This window comes from Rhinichthys klamathensis, unplaced genomic scaffold, assembly GCF_029890125.1.
Source record: "Rhinichthys klamathensis goyatoka isolate OS25496 unplaced genomic scaffold, OSU_Roscu_1.1 h1tg000056l_1, whole genome shotgun sequence".
Lineage (NCBI taxonomy): Eukaryota > Metazoa > Chordata > Actinopteri > Cypriniformes > Leuciscidae > Rhinichthys > Rhinichthys klamathensis.
Genome location: NW_026606601.1, coordinates 1,219,873 through 1,243,649, shown reverse-complemented (window position 1 = coordinate 1,243,649; position 23,777 = coordinate 1,219,873). Strand labels below are relative to the sequence as shown.

Here is a 23,777-nt window from a genome sequence, read left to right as displayed (position 1 = left end):
AGTCTGTTCGTCTCTCAACAGTGTTCAGCAGCAGTGTCTTTACTAATAGCGAAACTAAGTTTATCTACTCCAAGAACAGCGCCGTTATTACTTTGGTAGTGAGAAATGTCATGTAGCTTTTAAGTTGCTAAATACTTAACTGATAAAATCGTCGCACTGATAACACTTTTCTGTGCGAGTGTGTGTGTCCGTACTGTATGTGTGTGCGTTTGAGTGGAGAGCCGGAGAAAGAGAGTATGTGTATTCTGTACATAATAAAACGTAATTTTGTGGTAAAAACATGGAAATACTTTGTCATTTTTATCCTATTTTTTTTACTATATTTGCTTGGTCAGTGTCATTGTTGGTTTTGTGTATTTGTTGTTGTAGGCTGTAGGGAACTTTGAAATAACTGAAATCATTTGGCGAAGTGATGTGAAACTTAAATGCGGTCAAGACCGGCTGCTAGTAGGTCAAGAACTACTTTAGCCGTGCGTTTCCCTGAAATAAATAATTGCATACCTCAGAACATTAGTCAACCAATCAGATTCAAGCATTCAACAGCCCTGTAGTATAACACTATATATATATATGTGAATATATTTTAAAATGCAATTTATTTCTGTGTTGGTAAAGCTGTATTTTCAGCATCAGTCTTCAGTGTCACATAATCCTTCAGAAATCATTCTAATATGATGATTTGATGCTCAAGAAACATTTTATTATCAGTTGAAAACATTTTTTTTTACAGGATTATTTGATGAATAGAAATTTTAAAAGAACAGCATTTATCTGAAATAGAAAGATTTTGCAACATTATCACTACCGTTCAAAAGTTTGGGGTCAGTATGTTTTTTTTTTTGGGAAGAAATTAAAACAAATCAATAATTTTATTAAGCAAGGATGCATTAAATTGATCAAAAGTGACCGTATAGACATTTATTATGTTATATAAATGCTGTTCTTTTGAACTTTCTACTAATCAAAGAATTCAGCTTTGATCACAGGAATAAATTACATTTTAAAATATGTTCATATATTCAAAATATATTTTGAATCAAATGAATGAAGCCTTGGTGAGCAGAAGAGACTTCTTTTAAAACATTAAAAAAAATTACCGTTCTAATAATTTTGGCCACCACTCTATATAGTAATTTTATGCAGTAGTGAGCATTGAAAGGGTCTAGTCTAGAAGGAAATGCTATTATTTAAAAAGCTAATTGTTACATGTACCATCCTGTGTGTGTTTTGCAGTTATCTGAATGACATGGAGAGGATAGCCAAAGCAGACTACATCCCAACCCAGCAGGACGTCCTGAGGACCAGAGTGAAGACCACTGGCATCGTAGAGACACATTTCACCTTCAAAGACCTACACTTCAAGTGAGAAACCTCTAAGCACATGGATGTCTATTTCGCTCTGATTTTAACAGATTATTTTATTCACACTCTCTAGTAGCAGCGCTAACGTGTGTTCACACACATTCGCACTTCAAACAACTCATCTGCCATATCGGAACAGCCTTCACTATTTCCGTTAGCTAGAAATACCCTCTTTAACCCTCAATGGAATTAATTCCATGCCATCCATGTGTTCTGGCCTGAGGTTTTGGGATTAATTTCTCTTAAAACTGTTGAGGGCGTTTGGTTTTAGGAGTTTATGGGATTTAGCAAGGCTGGAATGATTCTCTTTGAATGAGTCGGCTTTAATCTACAGAAGAAATGTCAGCCCAACCTTTAGAAAGATCAAACACAAGCCAGCTGTCCAAGATGGTCTATCACTTTATTTAATGACTTGTAAATCATATTATGTATCGTGTGTAAAAAAAAAAAAGAAAAGAAAGAAAATGCCACACAAGAGGGAGGATGATTATGGAATTTCCTAGAAATGCCAATGACGTCTTTTCCAGGTCCACACGGTTAAAGAGACAAATGTGTGACAGACAGAAATAAATGACTCCTGCAACAGACAGGAAGTCCCAGCTCTTCCATCCTCCCTCCCAGTCTCATCCATTCTGCTTTCAACCCCTCCATTACCATAGAAACAAAGCCCAGACTCAAATGTCAACAAATGCCAGTGACAGATGTGAACGTCCGGACCTAAAGAAGAGGAAAGGACATACAGTAATAAACCTCTCTAAGGGCATCAGAATACTGAGTCAGCAACCTCAATATTCTGCTGACAAAGCATTGGAAATTTCCCACAAATTTCCAGTCGACAAAAACAATCATAAAACATAATAAAAACAGTCCATACCATGTGTACCACCAATACAATAACTAATGCTATTGGTTAAGACATGGTTGGAGGAGCTTTATGGTATGTTTTGATAGTTTATGAATGAAATTCAGAAAATAATGACAAAACTATTCCTTTAGGACAGTATGACATATTAAACAGGCTGTTCTTCTGCTCATTACATCTTTATTACATTTGCGTCAGATTAAATAATCTGTCTGCTTATTTGGATGAATGTATGTTCTGCCTTGCTTTGTTGGTTGTTCAGGGCATTTTTGTCATTGATTACTTGATCATTTGTCTGTATGCTGGCCATTTACGTGTCTCCTCTCTCTCTCCATAGGATGTTTGATGTCGGCGGCCAGCGTTCAGAGAGGAAGAAGTGGATCCACTGTTTCGAAGGTGTGACGGCCATTATCTTCTGTGTGGCCATGAGTGCGTACGACCTGGTGCTGGCTGAGGATGAAGAAATGGTGAGATCCTCTTAGCTTTTACCCCAGATCAGTTAAGAATCAAAGAGGCTGCACTTGTACACTTCTGCACAATTTGTTTTGTTAGTCAAGGTTTAATTTAGTTCTACGTGACCATGTTTCACCCTCTGTATTGTTAGAATTAAATATGCTGCTTTTCTACCGCACCTTTAAGACTTCTTCGCGTATGATACGGCATAGACTGCCGTTCAAAAGTTTGGGTTTGGTAAGATTTCTTTAATCAAAAGTAGTCAAAACAGTAATATTGAAAAATATTATTCCTGATTGCAAATCTTTACTCCAGTCGTCAGTGTCACATCCTTCAGAAATCATTCTAAAATGCTGGTTTGCTTCTCAAGAAACATTTCTTATTATTATCAATGTTTTTCATGATTCTTTGATGAATACAACGTTCAAAAGAACAGCATTTTTTTAAATTATAAATGTCTTTACTGTCACTTTTGATCAATTTAATACACAAGTACTAATTTCTTTCTTTACATTTAAAAAAAAAAAATCTCTCTGACCCAAGCTTTGGAACGGTAGTGTAGTTGCGTCATATTTCAGGCTTTCTTTCATCAATACAGGCCTGATTAATGAACCGGTTCTTAATTCCACCACAGAATCGAATGCACGAGAGCATGAAGCTCTTCGACAGCATCTGCAACAACAAGTGGTTCACCGAGACCTCCATCATTCTCTTCCTCAACAAGAAAGACCTGTTTGAGCAGAAGATCATACACAGCCCCTTGACCATCTGCTTCCCTGAGTATGCAGGTACTATAAAACAGCCAACTTCCCAATAAATCATCTAAATCAAGTGCACAAGTGCTCCAGAAGTGCTTTTGAGTGCTTCAGTTCAATAAAATGCAAGCTCATTGCTTTACCTATGCATTAAAGAAAACATGAAATCAATACAGACCTTTTTAGTTTCTTGATAATTGTACCTGGTCTTTTTGTGCCATAAAAATAAAATACATTAATCATATTAAATTGTTAATATTAATTTATAATAATTCATATTAGATTATTGTAGCATTAATATTAATAATGCATATTAATAATCGTATACAAAACGGTTTGGAACGACATGAAGGTGAATAATTAATGACAGATTTTTCATTTTTGGGAGAACTATCCCTTCAACCAATACTATCATTGCCTACTTTTCACGATCCAATCAAATGCTCATAAATCTGTCCTACATTATTTCAGGCTGAGTATTCGTTTCCACCCTGAAATGCATCACATTACAGAAGTTAAAATGTGTTGCTAATGCCATATTCATGTTGTCTTTGAAGCATGCACATATTCCATGTGCAAAAACAGACCAATCCAAACCAGTTTAATTCAGGCATTTCCAGTCTTTGTGAGGCTGTTCACTTCAAGTGCTCATCAAGGGGTTTATTCAAATGAGGTCCACTTTGGGTGTCCATCAATGTTGATATCCAAAAGGCCAGCAATTCATTATATCCCATGCAGAGTAGTGCATGGGACATCGATCTAACAGAGCAAGCGGCTTTATTGATATCCATCAATTGGAAGAGATCATGTGTCATTTTAATGATCAAAGTGGGAATCATTGTGAGTGTGAACTTTCGATTTCATGTTGTTTTCCAATTTTTCCGGCTTCCTGTCTTTCAGTTATTTCCTGTCTTTCCGTCTCCATCCTTCCCTCCTGTTTTCTCATTGTGCTTTGTTTTTCCCCTCTCGACAAGGTGCCAACAACTACGACGAGGCCGCCGAGTACATCCGCAGCAAGTTCGAGGACCTGAACAAGAAGAAAGAAACCAAGGAGATTTACCCTCACTTCACCTGTGCCACAGACACCAAGAACGTGCAGTTCGTTTTCGACGCTGTCACCGACGTCATCATCAAAAACAACCTGAAGGATTGTGGGCTCTTCTAGAGCACAAAAACAGGAAGGTGAGTCGAGGTAAGAAATGCACAAAAACCAGTGTCCTGTCTTGTTATACTACTTTGCTTGGCATTCTAACTTATTTCTCTTCCTCTTTTAGATTACTTGAAACAGTTTTGATGACCAGAGGAAGCAGGGGTGGAATACGTCCCGGGCATCTGCTCTGGCCAACCACGACGACTGATTGCTCAGAGGAGCCCGACACAATTTCAATGATTGCCAACAACCTTAGCCTCTGTCCTCCCTCCCTCCGGACACCGTCCCATCATTGTGTTTGACATTTAATATCTGTATTAATAACTCCTTGGGCTACGACACAAATCGCCAACTGTTGTATTATCCATTGTCCATTTGTGTTGTTTATTTTCTCTCCTTTTGTTCATTTTTTTTTCCTTCCCCTCCCGAGTAATAGCAGAGGCAACAAAATGTTTTATATGATACTTTCATTTTACTCTAGGGAATATGATTTGCAAATTTTATTCAACTTTTAATTGCATAATGCTTATTTTTTAAACTACCAGCAGGCATTGGATATAGAGTATGATTGAAAAAGGAAAGCGCTTTTTTTATGATGTTTACATGACGTCCTTGTTGATAGCAAAATGGAAAGTTTTCCTGCATGATAGAAGATAGCAAATATATCAATACAAGTAATCAGTTCACATCAGCGTAACATTCCTTTTTAAAATTAAATTAAAAAAAAGTACAAAAACAACAAAAAACTTTTAAAAAAGCACAAAAAAAGCTTCACAAATGGAGAAAGAACTGCTAAAATGTAACTGATATTTAAAGTATGTACGTAACAGTATCTAACAATCTTTTTCCTTCTTTTCTATCTTCTCATTCCTCTTTCTAGCATTCTGTTTGTGCCTTGACTTCCGTTTACAATGGACTTTATTCTGTCCCCCAGTTGTCCTACTGTACGTAAACATTTCTGCTCCAGAAATTTCACACCATGTAAGAATAAATAGTGATTAATAATGGAAATCTAATTGAGAAAAAGGGTAGTGTTTTTTTGTTTTGTTTTTTGTTCCTTTTTTTTTTGGTAAAGAATAAAGTTCTTTTGAAAGTCCTATATAATGATTTAATTTAAATAAAAGTTCATTCACTAGATGAAGCTCTGCCAGCTGTGGTTTTTATTTCAAGTGTACATTTTGTGGAGGTTAATAAGTTCACTTCAGTGGCTGAATAATTAATTTAATATCAGTAATAAAATACACATTTAAGGACTTGCTGTAGGGCATCAACTGGAACATTTTCTAATTTTAGTATATTATGCTTTAGCTGAAATTGGCTAAGCATTACCTGGAGAGGTCTGTAAGAACATTAACTAACTTAATTATTTAAGAACATTAAGATTCATTTCTTTTCTAAGATCAGACAGCTGGAAGATAAGGCTCGTTGCTGAATTAAACAAGTAACCGGCCTGTTACTGTCGAAAGACAGAAAATCTCAGGTTAATTAATCACCGTGTTCGGAACATATGCTTCTCAAAATTATAATTACATTCATTTGGAAATGTCTCACACACTGTAATCTAACCTGGGTCTTGAGCTTTCCCATTAAACCTCTACAAATGAATGGAAAATATGGTTTTAAGATCTGAAGTCCCCCTTGTATGCTGTCCTTTGGCAGACTGACACTGTCATCTAGTGGCTGTTTTTTGAAATGGCACCATACTATAGTAGCCTATTATCAATCTTTTTAACTATTAAATCTACATAATCTCACTAATCATAAACAGATTTGACCCACCTTGTCGTTCTGATCTAATGCTGATGGATTCTGTTCAGTTAGCGTGAGTAGGCCTACTGAGAATTTAAGTGAGAAACAACAAACCTGAGAAACCCATTTCTCAAATTAATTTCCAGCTCACCTGCCATTCAATAGAAGTTCAGTTAAATCTTATGTTCGACAAACTGGTGTAGTGCTACTGTGCACACCAAAGAATGAACGACAATTGTATATTAAAAGTAAAACTAGCGTAGCCTAAGAAAAAAAAACCCTTTTTTTCCTTACATTTTCCTTACAAAAAGTAAAGCTGGTTTACACAGAATGAGTTTTTTATGCGTTCCAATCTACAGTCTATGGTTCCAATGCGCTGTTTTTTTTTGTGTGATTTTTTTTCTAGGATTCTTTGTAACGTTACATGCGTGTCGCGCATTGTTGACGGTTGCGAAACTCGCGCGTGCGTACCGCATTTTGTGGCATTTAACCCTCTGGGCTTCTTCGGTCAAAAATGACCGAAACAGTATACGTTTTGAAATGTTTAATTTTTTTGCTTCATCGGAGGGGGATGAAACTTGGTGACTTTTGTTGTATTACCTATGTGAACACACAAAAAAATCAAGGAGATGATTCGGATATGTTAAAGGGTCTTAAAAAAAATAGTCACACTTAGCTTCCTTTCGGTCAAAAATGACCGACATAGGAAATGAATGGGAAATACGAAAAAATAGGAAAACTCAGAGAAACTTTTGGTGGTACAAACTACAGATCCGCCACTGTGCAGAAAAAAAGTGTACAGCAATGAAGGGGTGACACTCTAAAACATCAAGAGTGCAAATAAGATCACCTCCCCCCCCCCCACACACACACACCCACGCACACAAACACACACACACACACAGAGAAATGAATAGGAAAGACTGTAACAGCAAATGTTGAGAAAATGCTAAATAAAATCAAAAATTAAAATAAAGTACAAAAGATAGGCTACTCTTTCTCGCTCAAATGCACACACACACACCTCATCAGGGACGGACTGGGGCTAAAAAACAGCCCTGGACTTTCTCCCAAATAGGCCCATCATCCAGCCATTCGCCCCTAGCCACTAGGATGTCCTGATACTATGCCACAATACTGTAACTTATATCAGACAAGGTATTCACAGCAAGTAATATCTCAAAAATAATGATGACAATTGGGGTTTTGTTTATTAATGAAGCCTCAGTCTTCAAATAAAAAACAACAAAATGTACAATGCCATTACATCTGCATTGAAAATAAAATACAAATAATGAAATGTCACTGGCTACAGAAACCCTAATTACACAAACTTGTAATTATAAAACATATAGTTACTATATACCAGGGGTCTCCAACCTTTTTGTGTGCGAGGGCTAAAGGGATAAAATAATCTAGAAGGGCTATACTCAAACATATTTATTATACATATAACATGGTGGTGTTTTTTTTACCTTACCTTTACCTTTACTTTTAACTTTAACTTTTTTACTTTTCACCATTATATGCGAAATAATAAAATATCTTGATATTCTGGTTCAACAATTCCTGAAAAAATTGTAATATATATATATATTATTCTCTAAAAACCTATTGTAGCATAAACATTTAGTATAAATATTTAATGCAAAATAAATAAATAAACTGCCATAACTTCTAAACAAAAACATTACTGCATTACATTTAATAGCCTACACTTATAGGCCTACATGACTATTAATATAACAGCATTTTTAATATGAATACAGGCACATTTCTGCCAAAAAAATTGTTTTACTAAGTTACAGTTAATTCATAAGTTGTGGAGTGAAATGTCTTCTAACTGGTTTGTTCTTGGAACAATGTTTCACCTGTTTTTTTGCATCAAGATGTTGAGAATATCAGCGCTGTTTAATCTGGCTTTTAACTAGCATAAATCACAGCCATCTGTGGGTTTATAATAGAGATAGAGAATTCTGCACTGAATTGAAATGCTTCTCAGTGGATCGCGCAACTCTGTGTAATAACGTTCGCGTGATCGAGATCAGTCCGCACAGCTGCTTCGGCCGCGATCGCAGTTTTTTGGGCCGAGCTGATAATGCTCGGCGCTGGCATCCAATTTAAAGGTGCATTGCTGCCACCTACAGTACTGGAGTGTGAAACAGATTAGTGGGGGGAAAAAACAGGTTATGACTGCGTGTGTGGCGGGTGGTGGGCCGGCCCGCCGGCCGTCCTGGAGTACCGGCCGTTCTGTGATACTCCAGATCACACAGATGGCCAGTCCGCCCCTGCACCTCATCATGTCTAAAACAACAATAATGAATCAAAAAGCCTTTCTATGTTTTATATAGGAAGCCTACAGGCGGTTACGGACATTACACACATTTATACATTTTTACTTATCTAAAAAAAAAAGAAAATAATAAAAAAAGTAGTCTTTTAGCATATCTAAATATATATCTAAATAAAAAAAACTAATAAGAGAGAGAAATCATGTCTAAAACAGCAATAGGAATCAAAAAGCATTTCTATGTATTTACATAGGAAGCTATGGGCAGCCTACAGGCGGTTACGGACATTACACACTTTAAAACATTTTTAAAGCCACTGGATGGCGGTATTCTCACTTGAAATTTTTTTTGCCTGCTGCCAGCATTATATTTTAATGTGCCACGTTGAGTTTTCGGGAAAATTTTTTTTTTATAATAATAATAAAAAAATAAAAAAAAATCTAATGGAAAAAATAGCTCATAAAAATTATATAAATAATGCAAAGTATCATAAAAATCTTTACAAATGCTAAATAATAATAAGAAAATATTATTGAACAAAAATATATTTGAATGGTTTTCCTGGGGGGAAAAAAAAGTTACATTTTAAGGCTTCGGTCTTTTTTGACCGAAAGGAAGCCAAGTGTAACCCCTAAACAAAGAAGCCCAGAGGGTTAAAAAATTTTAAGTAAAAATGCGCGAAAAATTACTTTTTAGTGTGTGAGTGAACTGTTGGCTGATGTAGAAATACTAATGGTAAGAAACTGTAATTACAATACATTTTTGTACGGAACATAATGTTTTTATAATGTTTATGTATAGCCCCCCCCCCCCCCCCCCCCCCCCCAGCAGCAGAGCTCGTGTGATGGAAAAGAGAACCACAAACCAGGGCTGTGAATCCCAGAACTCACTCACTCACTCACTCAACACGCTTTTGTCTGGAGAATACAGACACACAAACAGGTACATGCATCTGTAGGAATAGTGAGTGTCTATTATTAGAAAGAAAAAAATCGTGTGTAGGCTGAGAGGAAATGCTCAGTGTTGTGGTTGTAGTACTTGCAGTGGGTTTAGTGGTGGTCAATGGCACAACGGTAATAAAAATGACAATTTCAGTGTTGTATTTCCCATCAGACACCTGAATGGTGACCTCAAACATGGTTGATGTTCAGCTTTGACTGTTGAATTCATAGTAATGATTGTGATGTTAACATTGGTGATTGTGCAGCAGAAGGGTGACTGGGAACTCCAGATAATGGTTTTATATGAGAGTGGGTCACAGACTGGAGAGTTATCGTTTCCATTCTGCACTATAAGAGAAAGAGAATAATGTGAACGTCTGCATCACTTTTAACTTTTCTGAAAAGATAGTGGCTCTCAACTGGTTGGGCGTGACAATGCTACTACAGTAAATGCAATGCAATATTCTACAGCAAAAAAGGCATTAACATTTTAAATATTTATATATTTTCTTCTTTCAAACGCATATTATGCCACAAGTTCCTCTGTCACTTAACAATATGGCTAATACATAGGCAGAGTGTGTGTTTTTGTATTCAGTATTCAGCTGGTGAATCACACTTTTGGTGTGATTGTCCAGTTCTGTAGCCAAATACAGCTGTCCAACGGATTGAAAAAGCAGGACTGATGCAGGACAATGTGATTATTGTGGAGGGTAATTGAAATAATCATTTAAAATTACGTTTGGAGTATAATGGACCATTTATGAGCATTTAAGTTGGGATGATCCATATGATCTCACCTCCGACTGGATCAATGGTGAAACCTGAGTCTCCTCTTGAGATGGCCAGTCGGAGGGAGTTAAAGGGCCAGTCTCGATCGACGGCATTCACCACTCCTACGACGGGTGTCTTCAGGGACGGGCAGCACCAACGGACTCACAATCTGAGGGTCAAACTCATCTACTGGAGTGACTGTGATCAGGATCTGGAATCACTTTTGACTGCAGTTCATACACATTTGAAATGCATTTTAGTTCACATGACCGTCTAACCTACTGGGTGAATTCAAAATGTCAATTATTTTGTTTGTTTGCCAGGGAATTTATTCCCAGAGCTGGTGGCACTTAATTACAATTGATTTATATTCATTTGGTATCATATTTGTACATCTTAGATACATAGATATTTAGTTAATTTCAACTGAAAATGTAAAATATATATATATATTTGTATTATTGTTATCAAATCTGATGGTATTGATTGACTATATTAATTATATTTTCTGGTACATATTGCGTATTGACTCCTGAGAGACCAATATGAGCTTCTAATGATGAGGAATAAAATTAAAATGCTGTAAAAATTTAAATTATTTATGAGCTTTGTGACTTGTTAGAGGAGGGTTAGAGCCAATGGCTACCATCAACTGTTTGATTACCAACATTTTTCAAAATATCTTCTTTTGTATTCAACAGAATAAATAAACTCTTACAGGTTTGGAACAACATGAGGAACATAAATGACGACAACATTTTCATTTTTTAACATCAGAAGGTTTAGAATATTCTGGTTGCTAGAGTGTGTCTTACCAAAGACTTCGTAGCCACAATGCTTATATACAAAAAATACATTGCTGAATTATTAGATTTTGATACCTTACTGTCAGATTATATATTCAATACAGTAATAATGCTGAATATATTCATTTGCTTATATTCAGGTGACCTGGATGGTGAAGATGTTGGTGGGATTGATGACGGGATCCTCAAACACAGCTGATAGTGTGCCCGAGAGGATCTGAAACTCCAGCAGAACGGCTCTGAGAACAGTGCTCTCCAACACATCCACCCATGCAGGCAGGTGAACGAAAGCCTAGAACAGATCACAGATCAGTCATTAAACCTATCATAGCCACTTTTTGTTGCAAAATGACTCAATGAGGTCATCGAAGTGATTGTAAAAGTATAAGTATAGTTTTACATATGGATGCACTGTCCCTGCAGTACATGCTTCATGGTTTGAGTTTTTAAATGAATGCACATTTTTGTAGATGGATTTACAGCTGTGGTGATGGTTGTACTGGGAGTAGTTGTAGCTCTCACTGAGAGTAGAACAAATGTATAAAAAGACAATTTTACAATCCGAAAGCATGTGCATTTTGTTTCACTGTTAAAAAAAAGTTGTTGCTTATTGCGGGGGGGGGGGGGGGAGAATCCTATAGCCTGTTAAAGTGCACTTAGCATACGTAAAGTAACACAAAGTATAGAATAATTTCTAGAACTTTAGTGGGATTCTGTAATATTATAGGCCTATAATAATATTAAATCCACAATACATTAATATAAGTCCATAATATAGTAATAACCTAAAGACAGTAAGTAAATAAATAAACTTAATTCGTCTATTTCCAGTAGTTGTTTGGGCAGCTTTTAAAATGTAATTGTGCATATTAGATAATCTTAAATCACACCAACACATCAAATTATTAAATATTGCGCAATACATGTAAATATTAAACACAAATACCACCAAATATTGCTGTTAATGGTACACTGATATAACTTACCTGTATACAGGGAATTCTGTGACAGGACACAACACACATTTGCTGTCCATATCTTTTTATTTAGAAAGTGCAGGTAAAGTTTGGATGAACTTCTCTCTTTGTGCACTTGGAGATTGGTAAATGTTTGTTTTACACTCCCTTGGTTGCTTGGAAGTCTGAATCACTAGCACACTAGAAATGTGCCAGTATAAATTAGTTTATAGGTTCGGGCTGGTCTAGCTGAACTTTGTCCTTATTTTTATATATGAAAAGCAAACTGATTGTAGACCTATAGATTACTGTTGTTATAAACACTAACTTTTAGCAGCATGTGTTGTGTTGTTGCTTTTCGGTGAAGGCAAATAAAGAAACAAATCTTGAAGACATGCCCAGGTTGCTGATCTGACATATAGTAAACTTGTGCATTAAGGTTTAACGCTTCAGGAAGATCACTTTAACAACCAGGATGAAGTGGCCATCTTTAACACAATGGGTGGAATCACAGGTTTAGGCAATTGTTCACACTTTTTCCTATATGTAAACTGGATTGCCACATTTCAGCTTTGCATCACAAAAGGATCAACTTTATTGTACAGCCATGTTTTTGTGTGCAAGCCTAATCATCCAAACACTTCTAATCTAACCTAATGTGTCACAGATTAGGATGGGAGAAAAATAAAGAATGGGAAGATTTTACTTTAATTACAATAAACACCTTGACAGTGGCATCAACCCCATGTGGCTTTGTGGGAATTTCGTTGAATTGGTTGAGAAAATAATATTTTCGCAGAACTAGGCAAAGTTTATTTTCTGAAAATGCAAAAAAAGAAAGAATCGGACGATGCTACGTTTTCTCCGACCGCCAGAGAGCGCTACTCAACACGCCGTGAATATCACTAACTTACTCTTCTGAATGTCATCTCATATGGACATTCACACATTACATACACATCCACATTATCAGGGAACATTATGCTGATAACAGCAGGGTAAGTGAATTTGAGATCTGCGTCTCTGAAACAGCAGTACATCTTTAACATATTTAAAGATGCGAAAATAGGATTCTCAAATGAGCAACTGTGGGCGACGACAAATGTCTCCTAGCCTAAATGTGTTCGTATATTAAAGCTGACGATGGTTTTCTAATGATTTAACATTGCTGCTTAACGGTATAGATTCGATTTTTAAGCTTAAATTAAGCTTTAAGGTATTAATTAACTAATTGTATTGTGCACCCATCGACAGCACGACATTTTAATACTCGCCACTTCAATGCTTGTTTCCTTGCCTTTCATACCAAGAATAGCAGTAAAATTGAATAAATATCTTAAGTGCTTATTTATAAATAAAAAAATTATGCAGATAGATAGAAAGAAAGAATAGAGGGATTATCGTATTGTGTTGGATATTTTCTGTAGTTATTTGGCATCACTGAATAATATTCTCATAATTTGAGCGAGGGTGGAAACGAGCGCTCAGATTTCAGGCGAGCTCTGATTGGCTCCAGCTGCGATAATTTGATTGGATTGCGCCGCGATGCTGCGCTGTGATTGGATGAGACGCGCATGCTAGAATGACACAGACGCACATTATATGAGCTTGTCTGCAGTGAGGGGCTCATGATCTGGAGTTTGAGTCACAACAGCCACATCTGCACTGCCTGGATTGTACTGATTTTGTGCTTCACAACAAATGTAAGTGCAAGACTTAGTTCCACATTTGATCAGCTTCATGCATGATTTTTTTTTTACCAGATAAAAGTTACTTTTGTTTTCCTAATTATTAAAATGCAAAATCGTATTTATTGCTTTATTTAACCTTTTTTGCTTTATTTAACTATTGCAAAGCATGATGTTTCATAAAACATTTTTTTTTTCAGGAGTATTTAAAGTTACTGGATTTTTGATCGTCATCATTCCAGAATCATGGTAAGCATGCCTCTAAATCATCAGCTCTCCACACTTTGTCTTGTTAATTACAATAGATTGTTTACTCTGTAGAACTACACTGATTAGTCATCACTTTACATTATGTGCAGCAAAGGATTAGTTATTGTGAAGTAATGTCCGTTGCTGAAATTTTAGCATATGGAATGACATCTGGACCTCATGCCAATCTGTGCATATAAATAATGCCAGTCACTCGACCCCGTCTGCATGCTATTATTGCTTTGTTCACGTGGTATCCACACTCTGTGTTTCTAAGCTGTTTTGTCAATTTAGATACAGATTTTAGCAAATATGTTAACAAAAACAAGATCTGTATCTGGCCAAAAAGCCAGAAAAGTTTCCCAAAGAGGGAAGATGTTGGTGTTGGCACTCACAGTTTGGAAAAATACTCATGCATTAGAGTATTTCAGACAAATGAAACAGAATAAGGCACTTGCATTATTGTGCTGGTTTTGTTTGTGATGAGTTATTCGAAATGAATATGCATTGGGGTGAATGCAACTACATCAAACATGGCAGTAGTAGCATTTATTAGTTAAGTTAGGAACTGGGACTTGTTGTCAATAGAGAACCTTTTGAGATTGTTAATCTCAGACTTATCTGGTCACATTTCCATTTTCTATATTTTATTTTAATGTGACTGTCTATGAATAAATGATGAAGCTTCAGTCTTGAAAGCAAGTAGTTTGTATTGAAATTGCAATTTACTCATTTCATCCATTTCAAATGAGGAAGCTATTGCTCTTCCATTTCTTGATTATGATTTGTGTGTATGTTTGTGTACATGTTTCTGACAGCATGGATGGAAGGTGTGGTAATTACTCTATTGAAAAGATATATTTCAGGTGTGGCTAGTAACAGGTTTATTCTAACTGATTGGTAGTAGTCATCCATCCTTTTTGATAGCTGGGCGGGAGTGTGTCCACACCATGTGCATTCATCGGTTGTTAAGTTTCCCTCTACCTAGAATAGAGTGGTTTTTCAGCTCCTCCAGATAAATGGAGCCATGCCCTCTCTAACAGTTCAGGTCCAAGCCTGTTTAAGGAGCATGATTAGTCAATCAGAGGAAAACAAAACCTATAGGAGGGTGACCCAAATGTAATTTAGTGGTGGTTATCTTCTAATTGTAGCTTGAGCTTAATTAAAATATAAGTATGTTTATGCATTTCAAAATTTTTGCACTGTTTCTTACTGTTTCTTTCTGTCTCTTTGCAGTTGTGTCTACAGGAATCTGGCGACTGTCTGCGGGAACAGATGCGTTATATGATGCGATCCCTGCAGGATCTAAAGCATTTGCGGCGGAGCTGCGCAGCGCCCCCTGTCGGACCTCCAGTGAGGTTGCGTGCTTGCAAGCAGCTGATAGCCCAGCGAGAACGGCGAGCACGCTTGAGGATCAGCGATGCCAGCGAGGCGAGCAGTTACGACTCTGCCTGCTGTCTGTCTAGCTCTCTGGAGGAGGAGGACACCGCCGGCGACCCATCGGCTGTTAGTTCACCGAGCAGCGAGCGAAGTCTGGAGTTTGATTCGGGTTACTCTGAGGCTTCCTGGCAGGATGAAGGAGTGGTGTTACGGCGCGCCAAAAACATCCGCGTATCTTCGTCTGCGTGTCTTCGCACCAACCAGGCCGCCAACTCCAGAGCGCGTCCGAAGTCAACTTCCGATGCTTGCTTGGAAAGTTGGACGGCGTTTGAGACCGCAAGTGACCCGGATGACTGGACTACGTCACTACTCACCCGCGGGCGTAACCGGCAGCCGCTAGTGCTGGGAGACAACAGCTTCGCTGATCTCATTGAGAACTGGATGGACTTACCGGAATGTCCGGAACAGACGGAACAAAAGCACAGCTCTGGACGCAGTTTCGCTAAAGACTTCATGGTAAATGTCAAACGGAGGATAGCCGGGATTTCACGGAGTGCTGATGGGCGAAGAAAGTCGTCAGATGGTACAAAGCTGAGCAAATCAATTATGGCTCCCAAACGACTTTCTTGCCAAGTTGACGTACAACACAAAATGCCATTCTTCTATAAATCTCACACAGGTCTGAACGAACTGGACACAGATTTCTTCAAGTTTACGGCACTCATGAAATCTGGAAGCAGAATGCCCATTGTCTGTAATGACATTATTGGGTACATATGACTAAAAACTGGACAATATCTAAATGGACAATATCTCCAGGAGAGACTAATTATTTTTTTATAAAAAGCTTTGTCCGTAATGCTATGTAAAATGCACAAAAATAAAAAAATTACAAAATAATACTGGTCATTGCATTGCTCTTGATGGCGGCCTCAATGAGCTCGATGAATGAAAGGAAATTCATGCAGCTAATAGGATTTTTTTGTTCGCTCAGCCTGTCATTATCGCAAAAAAACAGACAGGGTCCAGACATGAAGACAAGGGGTCTTATTTTACCCTGAAGGGGTTTATTTTGTGATAATGACCAGATGTGATAACCGGTGATAATGTACATTATCAAATTTATACCTGTATTTACACATACAAACAGTACAAAGGCTTTTTTTTTTTTCAAAGAAATAAATACTTATATTCAGCAAGGACACATTTAGATCAAAAGTGACAGTAAAGACATTTATAAAGTTAGAAAATATTTCTATTTGCTTTTCTTTAAACATCAAAAAATCGTATTAACTTATTTATCTTATACAAAAATGTATCAAGGTTTCCACAAAAATATTAAACAGCCCAACTGTTTTCAACGTTTATAATATTTAATATTCTTGAGCAGCAAATCAGCATATTAGAATGATATTTGAAGGATCATGTGGCAATGAAGACTGGAGTAATGATGCTGAAAATTCAGCTTTGCATCACAGGAATACATTTAAATTAAATTATAAAAAAAAGTATATTAAAATAGAGTATATATATATATTGATGCAAGTGGAATTTTTATTTTATTATATTACGAAACATGTTTTTGAATGTGCAGTGTCTGTACTTGTTCAGTTATAACCTTTAACCAGTTTTTGTTGTTATGAACAGCTGAAATTATTTTTAGCAGTTTACAGCAGTGGACAGGAACGCAGTGTTCCTTTGACTACAACTTCTTGCTTTTTGGCGTCTCTGGAGTGGAAAAAAGCAGAAAGATCTTTAGTAATGGCAGAAAGGCCCCTTACAGAAAAAACACATGAATTTCACATGTTATCACATGTTTTCCACATGTGCCCACATGTGACCACATGTGACCACATATGCCCACATGTGACCACATATAAACAACATGTCATCACATGTGAACAATGTTTCACCACATGTGAACAACATGTCACCACATGCAGTAATGTTCGACCACATGTGAACAACATGTCACCACATGCAGTAATGTTCGACCACATGTGAACAACATGTCACCACATGTGAACTTAATGGAACACGTGGCACATGTGGAAAACATGTTATAGGTAATAATGTGGAGCTCATGTGAAATATATTTGCACGTTGTAATAGGTTTTAACATGTGAATTATGTTACCACGTCACAAATACTGTACATTTTTAGCTTCAATAGCCTTTTTCACACAAAATGCATAGAACATAAAGCTTATAATGCATGTGTATATACTAACACTTATATACACGTATAGTTTTTAATGAGTTTTTGCAATACTTTTATTTCAACACTGTTTACCATTTCTAAAGCTATATTGTAAATATATTTTACATAATCAACAGTATATTATATTTGATATAATCAATAGGCTACTGCAAGCACGTTTTCAAATAAAATAAAGTGGATATTAAACTTTTCATTTTAAGTGCTGCATGATTTTGACGTGGTTTAATCAATGCCGTGCGCGTGAACTTTCGAGTATTTCAAACACTGGAGCGGCCGGCGCGCAGAGTTGCCATGGAAACGGCGCGGGACCACTGCTACTGGTAAGCAACAAAACTCCCTCTCTCGATGTTGTTTAAACTTTTCACGGCTTTTTCCAGGTGAGATTAGTCTCTAAAATCACACGAATAATACTCACAACTGTTTTTGACATTTCTCTTACTTGTAATTGACACGATTCTGTTAAAAATTTACATGGTGTAGTGTCTTCGGAAAAAGTCCGTTAGGATCTCAACCGTTTTCTGAAGAGGTAGCAGCTAGCTAGGCTAACGTAATGTTAACTCGGTTGAACTTTTATTTATTAAAGTTTGGGCTTTTAATCACCTCTTATGTGTAGATGAGAGGTTTTGTAAAGGTTTTACTTGGAAGTGAGCTAATTTATTTAACACAAACGTAAACATAACGTATCGGTGATGTTACTTTCAGGAGCAAGAAAATTGGCTGAAACTAACGTTAGCTCAATGGTAACGTTAAACACATTTTGATTAAAAAATGTTCTGTGATTTCAGTAGTAACAAAATAACCCATAACAGAGAGAAAGCTCCACGACTTCAACATTTCTGGAGAAAGCTGCTGCCGGAGAAGTAACGTTAGGACACAGGTGAGCCGAGGAAGCTCATTAAATAACCTCATTTTATTTCTCAATTTGTTTTTTTAAATTGTTTATTTTAAGAAGGTTTTGACATCCAAACGAAGTTACACCGTATGAGCAAAATTAAATGAATAAGTAAACCCAAAAACAAATTCTGTTATCCTAGTTAAGAAATTATATTCTGTATATTCTTTAAATTCTTTCTCTTTTCTGCATTTCACCTCTGCTGTAGCTTCTTTCCTTTCAATAAACCTGGCATTGCATTGTTGGCTCAGTGACAAATGGCTTGTTGTGTTCTTAGATCCTTCAGTGCTGATGCCCTTCAACGGAGCGGAGTGGAGCTGATCTTCATCTCTAAAGCACTATTGATGAACCATATGATTAGTAAGTAAAACGCCAAACATACACTAATGTCAAACATACACTAATTGTCTTGGTACAAATGTTTATGTCTCTTTCTCTTATGTTCACCAAAAAACATTAAAAACAATAATATTGTGAAATAATATAAATAAATAAAAACTGTTTTCTATGTGAATATATTGTAAAATGCAATTACTTCCTTTGATCAAAGCTGAATTTTCAGCATCACAGCTTCACATCATCCTTCATAAATTATTCTAATATGACGATTTGATGCTCAAAAAAACATTTATGATTATTATCAGTGTTGAAAACAGTTGTGCTGCTTCATATTTTTGTGTTTTTCAGGATTATTTGATGAATAGAAAGGTTAAAATAACAGCATTTATTTGAAACAGAAATCCTTACTCTCTCTTTTGATCAATTTAATGCATCCTTGCTGAGTAAAAATATGAATTTCTTCTTTTTTTTCTGTTCATTTTTAAATCTATCATTGACCCCAAATGTTTGAACATTAGTGTAAACTACCCTTCATATGTTTGTGGTCTATTTAACAATGAATCCTGGAGGGGAAAAAATGGTTTAAACTGTTACAATGGTTTACACAAACACATTAATCAGCACAACTGTTTTCAACATTGATAATAATCAGAAATGTTTTGGATGTTTACATGGTAAGAATGTATAGAATTCAAATATAAAAAACACTGACTCGTTAGGTCATGTTTACTCATTAAAGTCAGATGATTTCCTATTAATTCAATAGAATATGGTGACTTCAATTTACATGACGTCATGAGCAATCAAGTCATTTATATAGATCAGTGAGTAGTGCCCAGCATATCCAAGTCCACTAAAGGAGATTTCTCGCATTTTACCCCTAAACTCTGGAATATGAAGGTAAAAGAGTATCAAGACTCGAGCATGAACAATAAATACTTGTATGCTAAAATTTACACTCACAGCTCCAAAGTGAAAACCTCACCTAATATGCAATAACGTTGAAAAGATCACGGTTTCTGTCCTGACGAAAATGTTCTATTTTTTATTTTATTTTTTGCTTTGCAGAACAAGTCTGTGACTGACTTAATGAACCCAGTTGCTTTGGATCATGCTCAAAGATGTAAGGGCTACAAAAAGTTAACCAGAACTCTTATGGACTCCATCTTCTCTTTCGAAGAGATGGCAGCATGAACGGAAAAAAAGGGGTTGTTGGTGAAAAAAGAGCCTTGACCTACAAAAGGTGCAGCTAATAATTGGTAAGCATGTCTGAATATCTTTTATCAATAGTTATTATATATGACAAGCGCTGAGCGCGTCCGTCAGCGCCAGCCATAGCGCGGAAAGCACAGTTTGAATCTGACAGTTATGTCACTTCATGTCAAACTTGTTTTCAAATTTTAATGTAATCAATCTCATTTCTTACAGACCATGTCAAAAAGAGGCACCCAGGCATCGGAGGCACTGAGATCAAGGTCTGCATGGCACAAAAGTTAAAAGATCTGAGGAGACGAGCAGAAAGGTAATATTCAGACGATCCAACATCCAAGTGTGATCCCCATGTGGTCTGTTCACATTTGCGAAACCGACATGCGCGAGGACTGATGACTCAGTTTATTCCTCAGTCTACATTGTGATCTAATCACAAACTGTCAATAGTTTTTTTTATAAATGAGACGCACCACTCGTCTTATACAGTTGTTTAAGCAAGATGTATTTCCATAGCATATTTACGTAAAACGTTTAATGACATAATAACATTACAAATGAATAATAATTAATTATTAAGCCCCATAAAAATGCTTTTCAGAAACCTACGGGGTGACGTCACGGACACTACGTCCATATTTTTTTTTACAGTCTATGGTTTGCACTGCCCTAATCTTTGATCTTTTTCTATCCCAAAACAGGATGCCTGCTGCAGGAGACACAAAGGACTGAGACAACACACTTTCACAAACGCACACCACACACACACACATGCGCGTATACCTGCGTTTTTTGCGGCTTTTTATGTATAATTTTAATTTGGTTTTGCTTTGTTTGTTTTAAACATTCAATTTGTATTGCATATTTTGAAATGAAATAAAAAGTGAAAAAAATTTTTTTTTGAATTATTTGTTTTAATGTTGGGAAACATTAGGCTATAGAGCCTACACAAGAACATGGTAGGCCTACCGTTTTCTGTGGTATATTGCTTAATGATTTTTACATGGATTTCACATGAAGTTACAGGTTTACATGGTGTGTAGCTTTAACATGGATTGTTGATGGGTTTCAAATGTCATTCTATGGGTTTCACATGAGATATTTTACATTTCACATGATATCTCATGGGTTTCACATGTGATTAAATGTTTCACATGGGAATTTTACGTTTCACATGTAAGCTCATGGATTTCACATGGGAATTTTGGGTTTCACATGCAATCCCATGGGTTTCACATGTAATCACATGGGTTTCACATGCAATCACATGGGTTTCACATGCAATCCCATGGGTTTCACATGTAATCACATGGGTTTCACATGCAATCCCATGGGTTTCACATGTAATCACATGGGTTTCACATGTAATCACATGGGTTTCACATGGGTTTCACATCCCATGGGTTTCACATGTAATCACATGGGTTTCACATGCAATCCCATGGGTTTCACATGTAATCACATGGGTTTCACATGCAATCCCATGGGTTTCACATGGGAATATACATGGGTTTCACATGAAAATGTTCCAAAACCACACGTTTCCCATGTGCAAATTACCTTTAACATGTGCAAAGCACATGTGTTCCACATATTTCACATGTTAAATTTCACATGTGCAAAATCACATGTCCACGTTGTCACATGGGATCACATGTGTTTTTGCACATGTGAAACTCATGTGGTTTTTCTGTAAGGGGCTGTATCAACACAAATATCTCAGGTGGCCCCAGCAGCTTGTGTTAAATGAGGTAACCCTGCTTGTGTCCCTTCACGACCCAATAGGGAAAAATCTGCAGCAGCTGTTTAGAGGCTGAAGACGTTGACTTTAGCTTCATTAAGCTTTAGAGTGCCTCAGTTATCAGACTAATGCATCCTGCAACACCGCAACTTGTGCCAGCTCATATGGATACGTCTGCTTAAAGACGTATTAATCATTTTTGGTTTGTTTGAAAGACTTGCAGTCACAGATGGTGACCGCAGAGTCATAAAAGAAAATAAAACTCCTATACTGAAGGCTGTTCTCACCGTATGATGTCAGAGTTATTATTTTCGAGATAATACCAGGAATTAATGACAAATGCGTAGCAGCCTGCTATATTTGTGTTTCAAGTGTTACAGTTAAGAAGATCACAACTGACCACGTAAGGTGAGAGAGAGAGAAATACTCAGTACGGTATCAGTATGTTGTTTATCTCGGCCTTTGTGTGGAAAAAGTGAATTATTGCGACAGTAAAATCAGGCCTTATCCTTTAACAGTCTTAAGTTACCATGCTTATATAAAAAAAACTATATTTAAGGGGTTTTCTTTTTCCATTGAGGTTACATGGAACAGATGGACAGAGTTTCTGGTGTACAAGTGGAAACAGGGAATTGCACTTAGAGCTTAGTGGAATACATAACGGCCAACAAATTCCTTGCCAGAGGTTTTAAGAATATCCAGGAGCCTCGTGCCTCACTCCTTGGAGAGAAATTTTGCAATGTGACTTCAAAATACATCCAAAATGATTTAAATAACTAATGGAGAAGAACAAAAGATTCATAGAGGCCGGCCAACTTGAATATTTCATTTTTGTACATAGAAAAAGTGTGTGTGTGTGATTTATAGATTGTGATAATTTAGTCCTAACCCTTTCCTCCTATAGCCTATGTATTTATAATTTATATTATTATTTTATTTGTATTCTAATATTTATAGTAAACTATTTTTTAGTTTTGTGCAGTGTTTAAAAAAGTTTACCTTTCCTTTCCTCTGTTTCTCTCTGTCATAGTGTAGATGTGTGTATTGGTAGTCTTAAAGGCCCCAAAAATGATCTACGTAAATATGCAATCACTTATAACTACACAAGCTCATTTTCACTTGTTGTTTTCCAAAATGAGCCATTGCCATTAGGCGAGGAAGCTTATTTCCGCCATGGAATAAATAATGTAATTGCGACTTTTTATCTCACAATTCTGACTTTTTTCTCGCAATTGCGAGTTTACATCTCACAATTCTGACTTTTTTTCTTAGAATTGCGTGATATAAAGTCGCAATTGCGTGTTATAAAGTCAGAATTGTGTGATTGTAAAGGCGCAGTTTCAAGATATAAACCCACAGTTCTCACTTTATATCACGCAATTGTGAATTATAAAGTCAGAATTGTGAAATATAACAATTCATTTTTATTTTTTATTTCTTCTATTGTCAATTATTTTTTAAGTCAAACTACTGTCATGGTTTGCAACAGTTTGAAGTGCAAATAAATCTTCCATAGCTATTTAGTTAAACTAGTTAAAAAACTGAAATGTTTATAGCTAACTACCTAAATTATAGCACATCTGGTTCAATGGCACAGACATTTGAATGTATCACTATTTTCCCCTTGAGGACCGAGGTTTGTTACTGCCAGAGTAAAGTTTAGTAAAGTTTCGCGTAGCCAGACATTCAGACTGACTCCAGAAGGTCTGGACTCCATCGCAGCAGGCCAAGATCTGACCGGCATGTAAAGCAAACAACCACAGTTAGTTTTGTTCAGCTTCATGTTTGGGGGTGTGAAAATGTAAATGTAAAATGTAGAATTCAATTTTGTGTGCCATATGCATCAGGTGTCCGTGGGTGTGACGTCTGAGGCTGAGACTTAGTTTAGTAACTACATATGTACACTTGCAATGCATTCGTCAGGCATTTGCATACTTGTCTACTTGTTTAAAGCCTAAGG

The 23,777-nt window shown here is 36.5% G+C and overlaps 2 protein-coding genes across 2 annotated transcripts in view; both read left to right on the top strand.

Annotated features, from left to right (window-relative positions):
* The window catches only part of gnai2a (guanine nucleotide binding protein (G protein), alpha inhibiting activity polypeptide 2a), an 81,910-nt gene extending 76,273 nt beyond the window's left edge, over positions 1-5,637 (top strand). Inside the window, exons 5-8 of the mRNA XM_056248615.1 lie at positions 1,234-1,362; positions 2,562-2,691; positions 3,312-3,465; positions 4,407-5,637. Of these exons, the coding sequence (XP_056104590.1) occupies positions 1,234-1,362; positions 2,562-2,691; positions 3,312-3,465; positions 4,407-4,597 (604 nt within the window). The 3' untranslated portion in view covers positions 4,598-5,637. The remainder of the gene's footprint in view (positions 1-1,233; positions 1,363-2,561; positions 2,692-3,311; positions 3,466-4,406) is intronic.
* An 8,041-nt stretch (positions 5,638-13,678) lies between these two features.
* On the top strand, positions 13,679-16,316 carry inka1a (inka box actin regulator 1a). The gene is made up of 3 exons (XM_056248614.1): positions 13,679-13,802; positions 13,988-14,036; positions 15,273-16,316. Exons 2-3 carry the CDS (start codon positions 14,034-14,036, stop codon positions 16,194-16,196), a joined length of 927 nt encoding a protein of 308 aa, XP_056104589.1. The 5' UTR covers positions 13,679-13,802; positions 13,988-14,033; the 3' UTR covers positions 16,197-16,316.
* Positions 16,317-23,777: the final 7,461 nt, after the last annotated feature.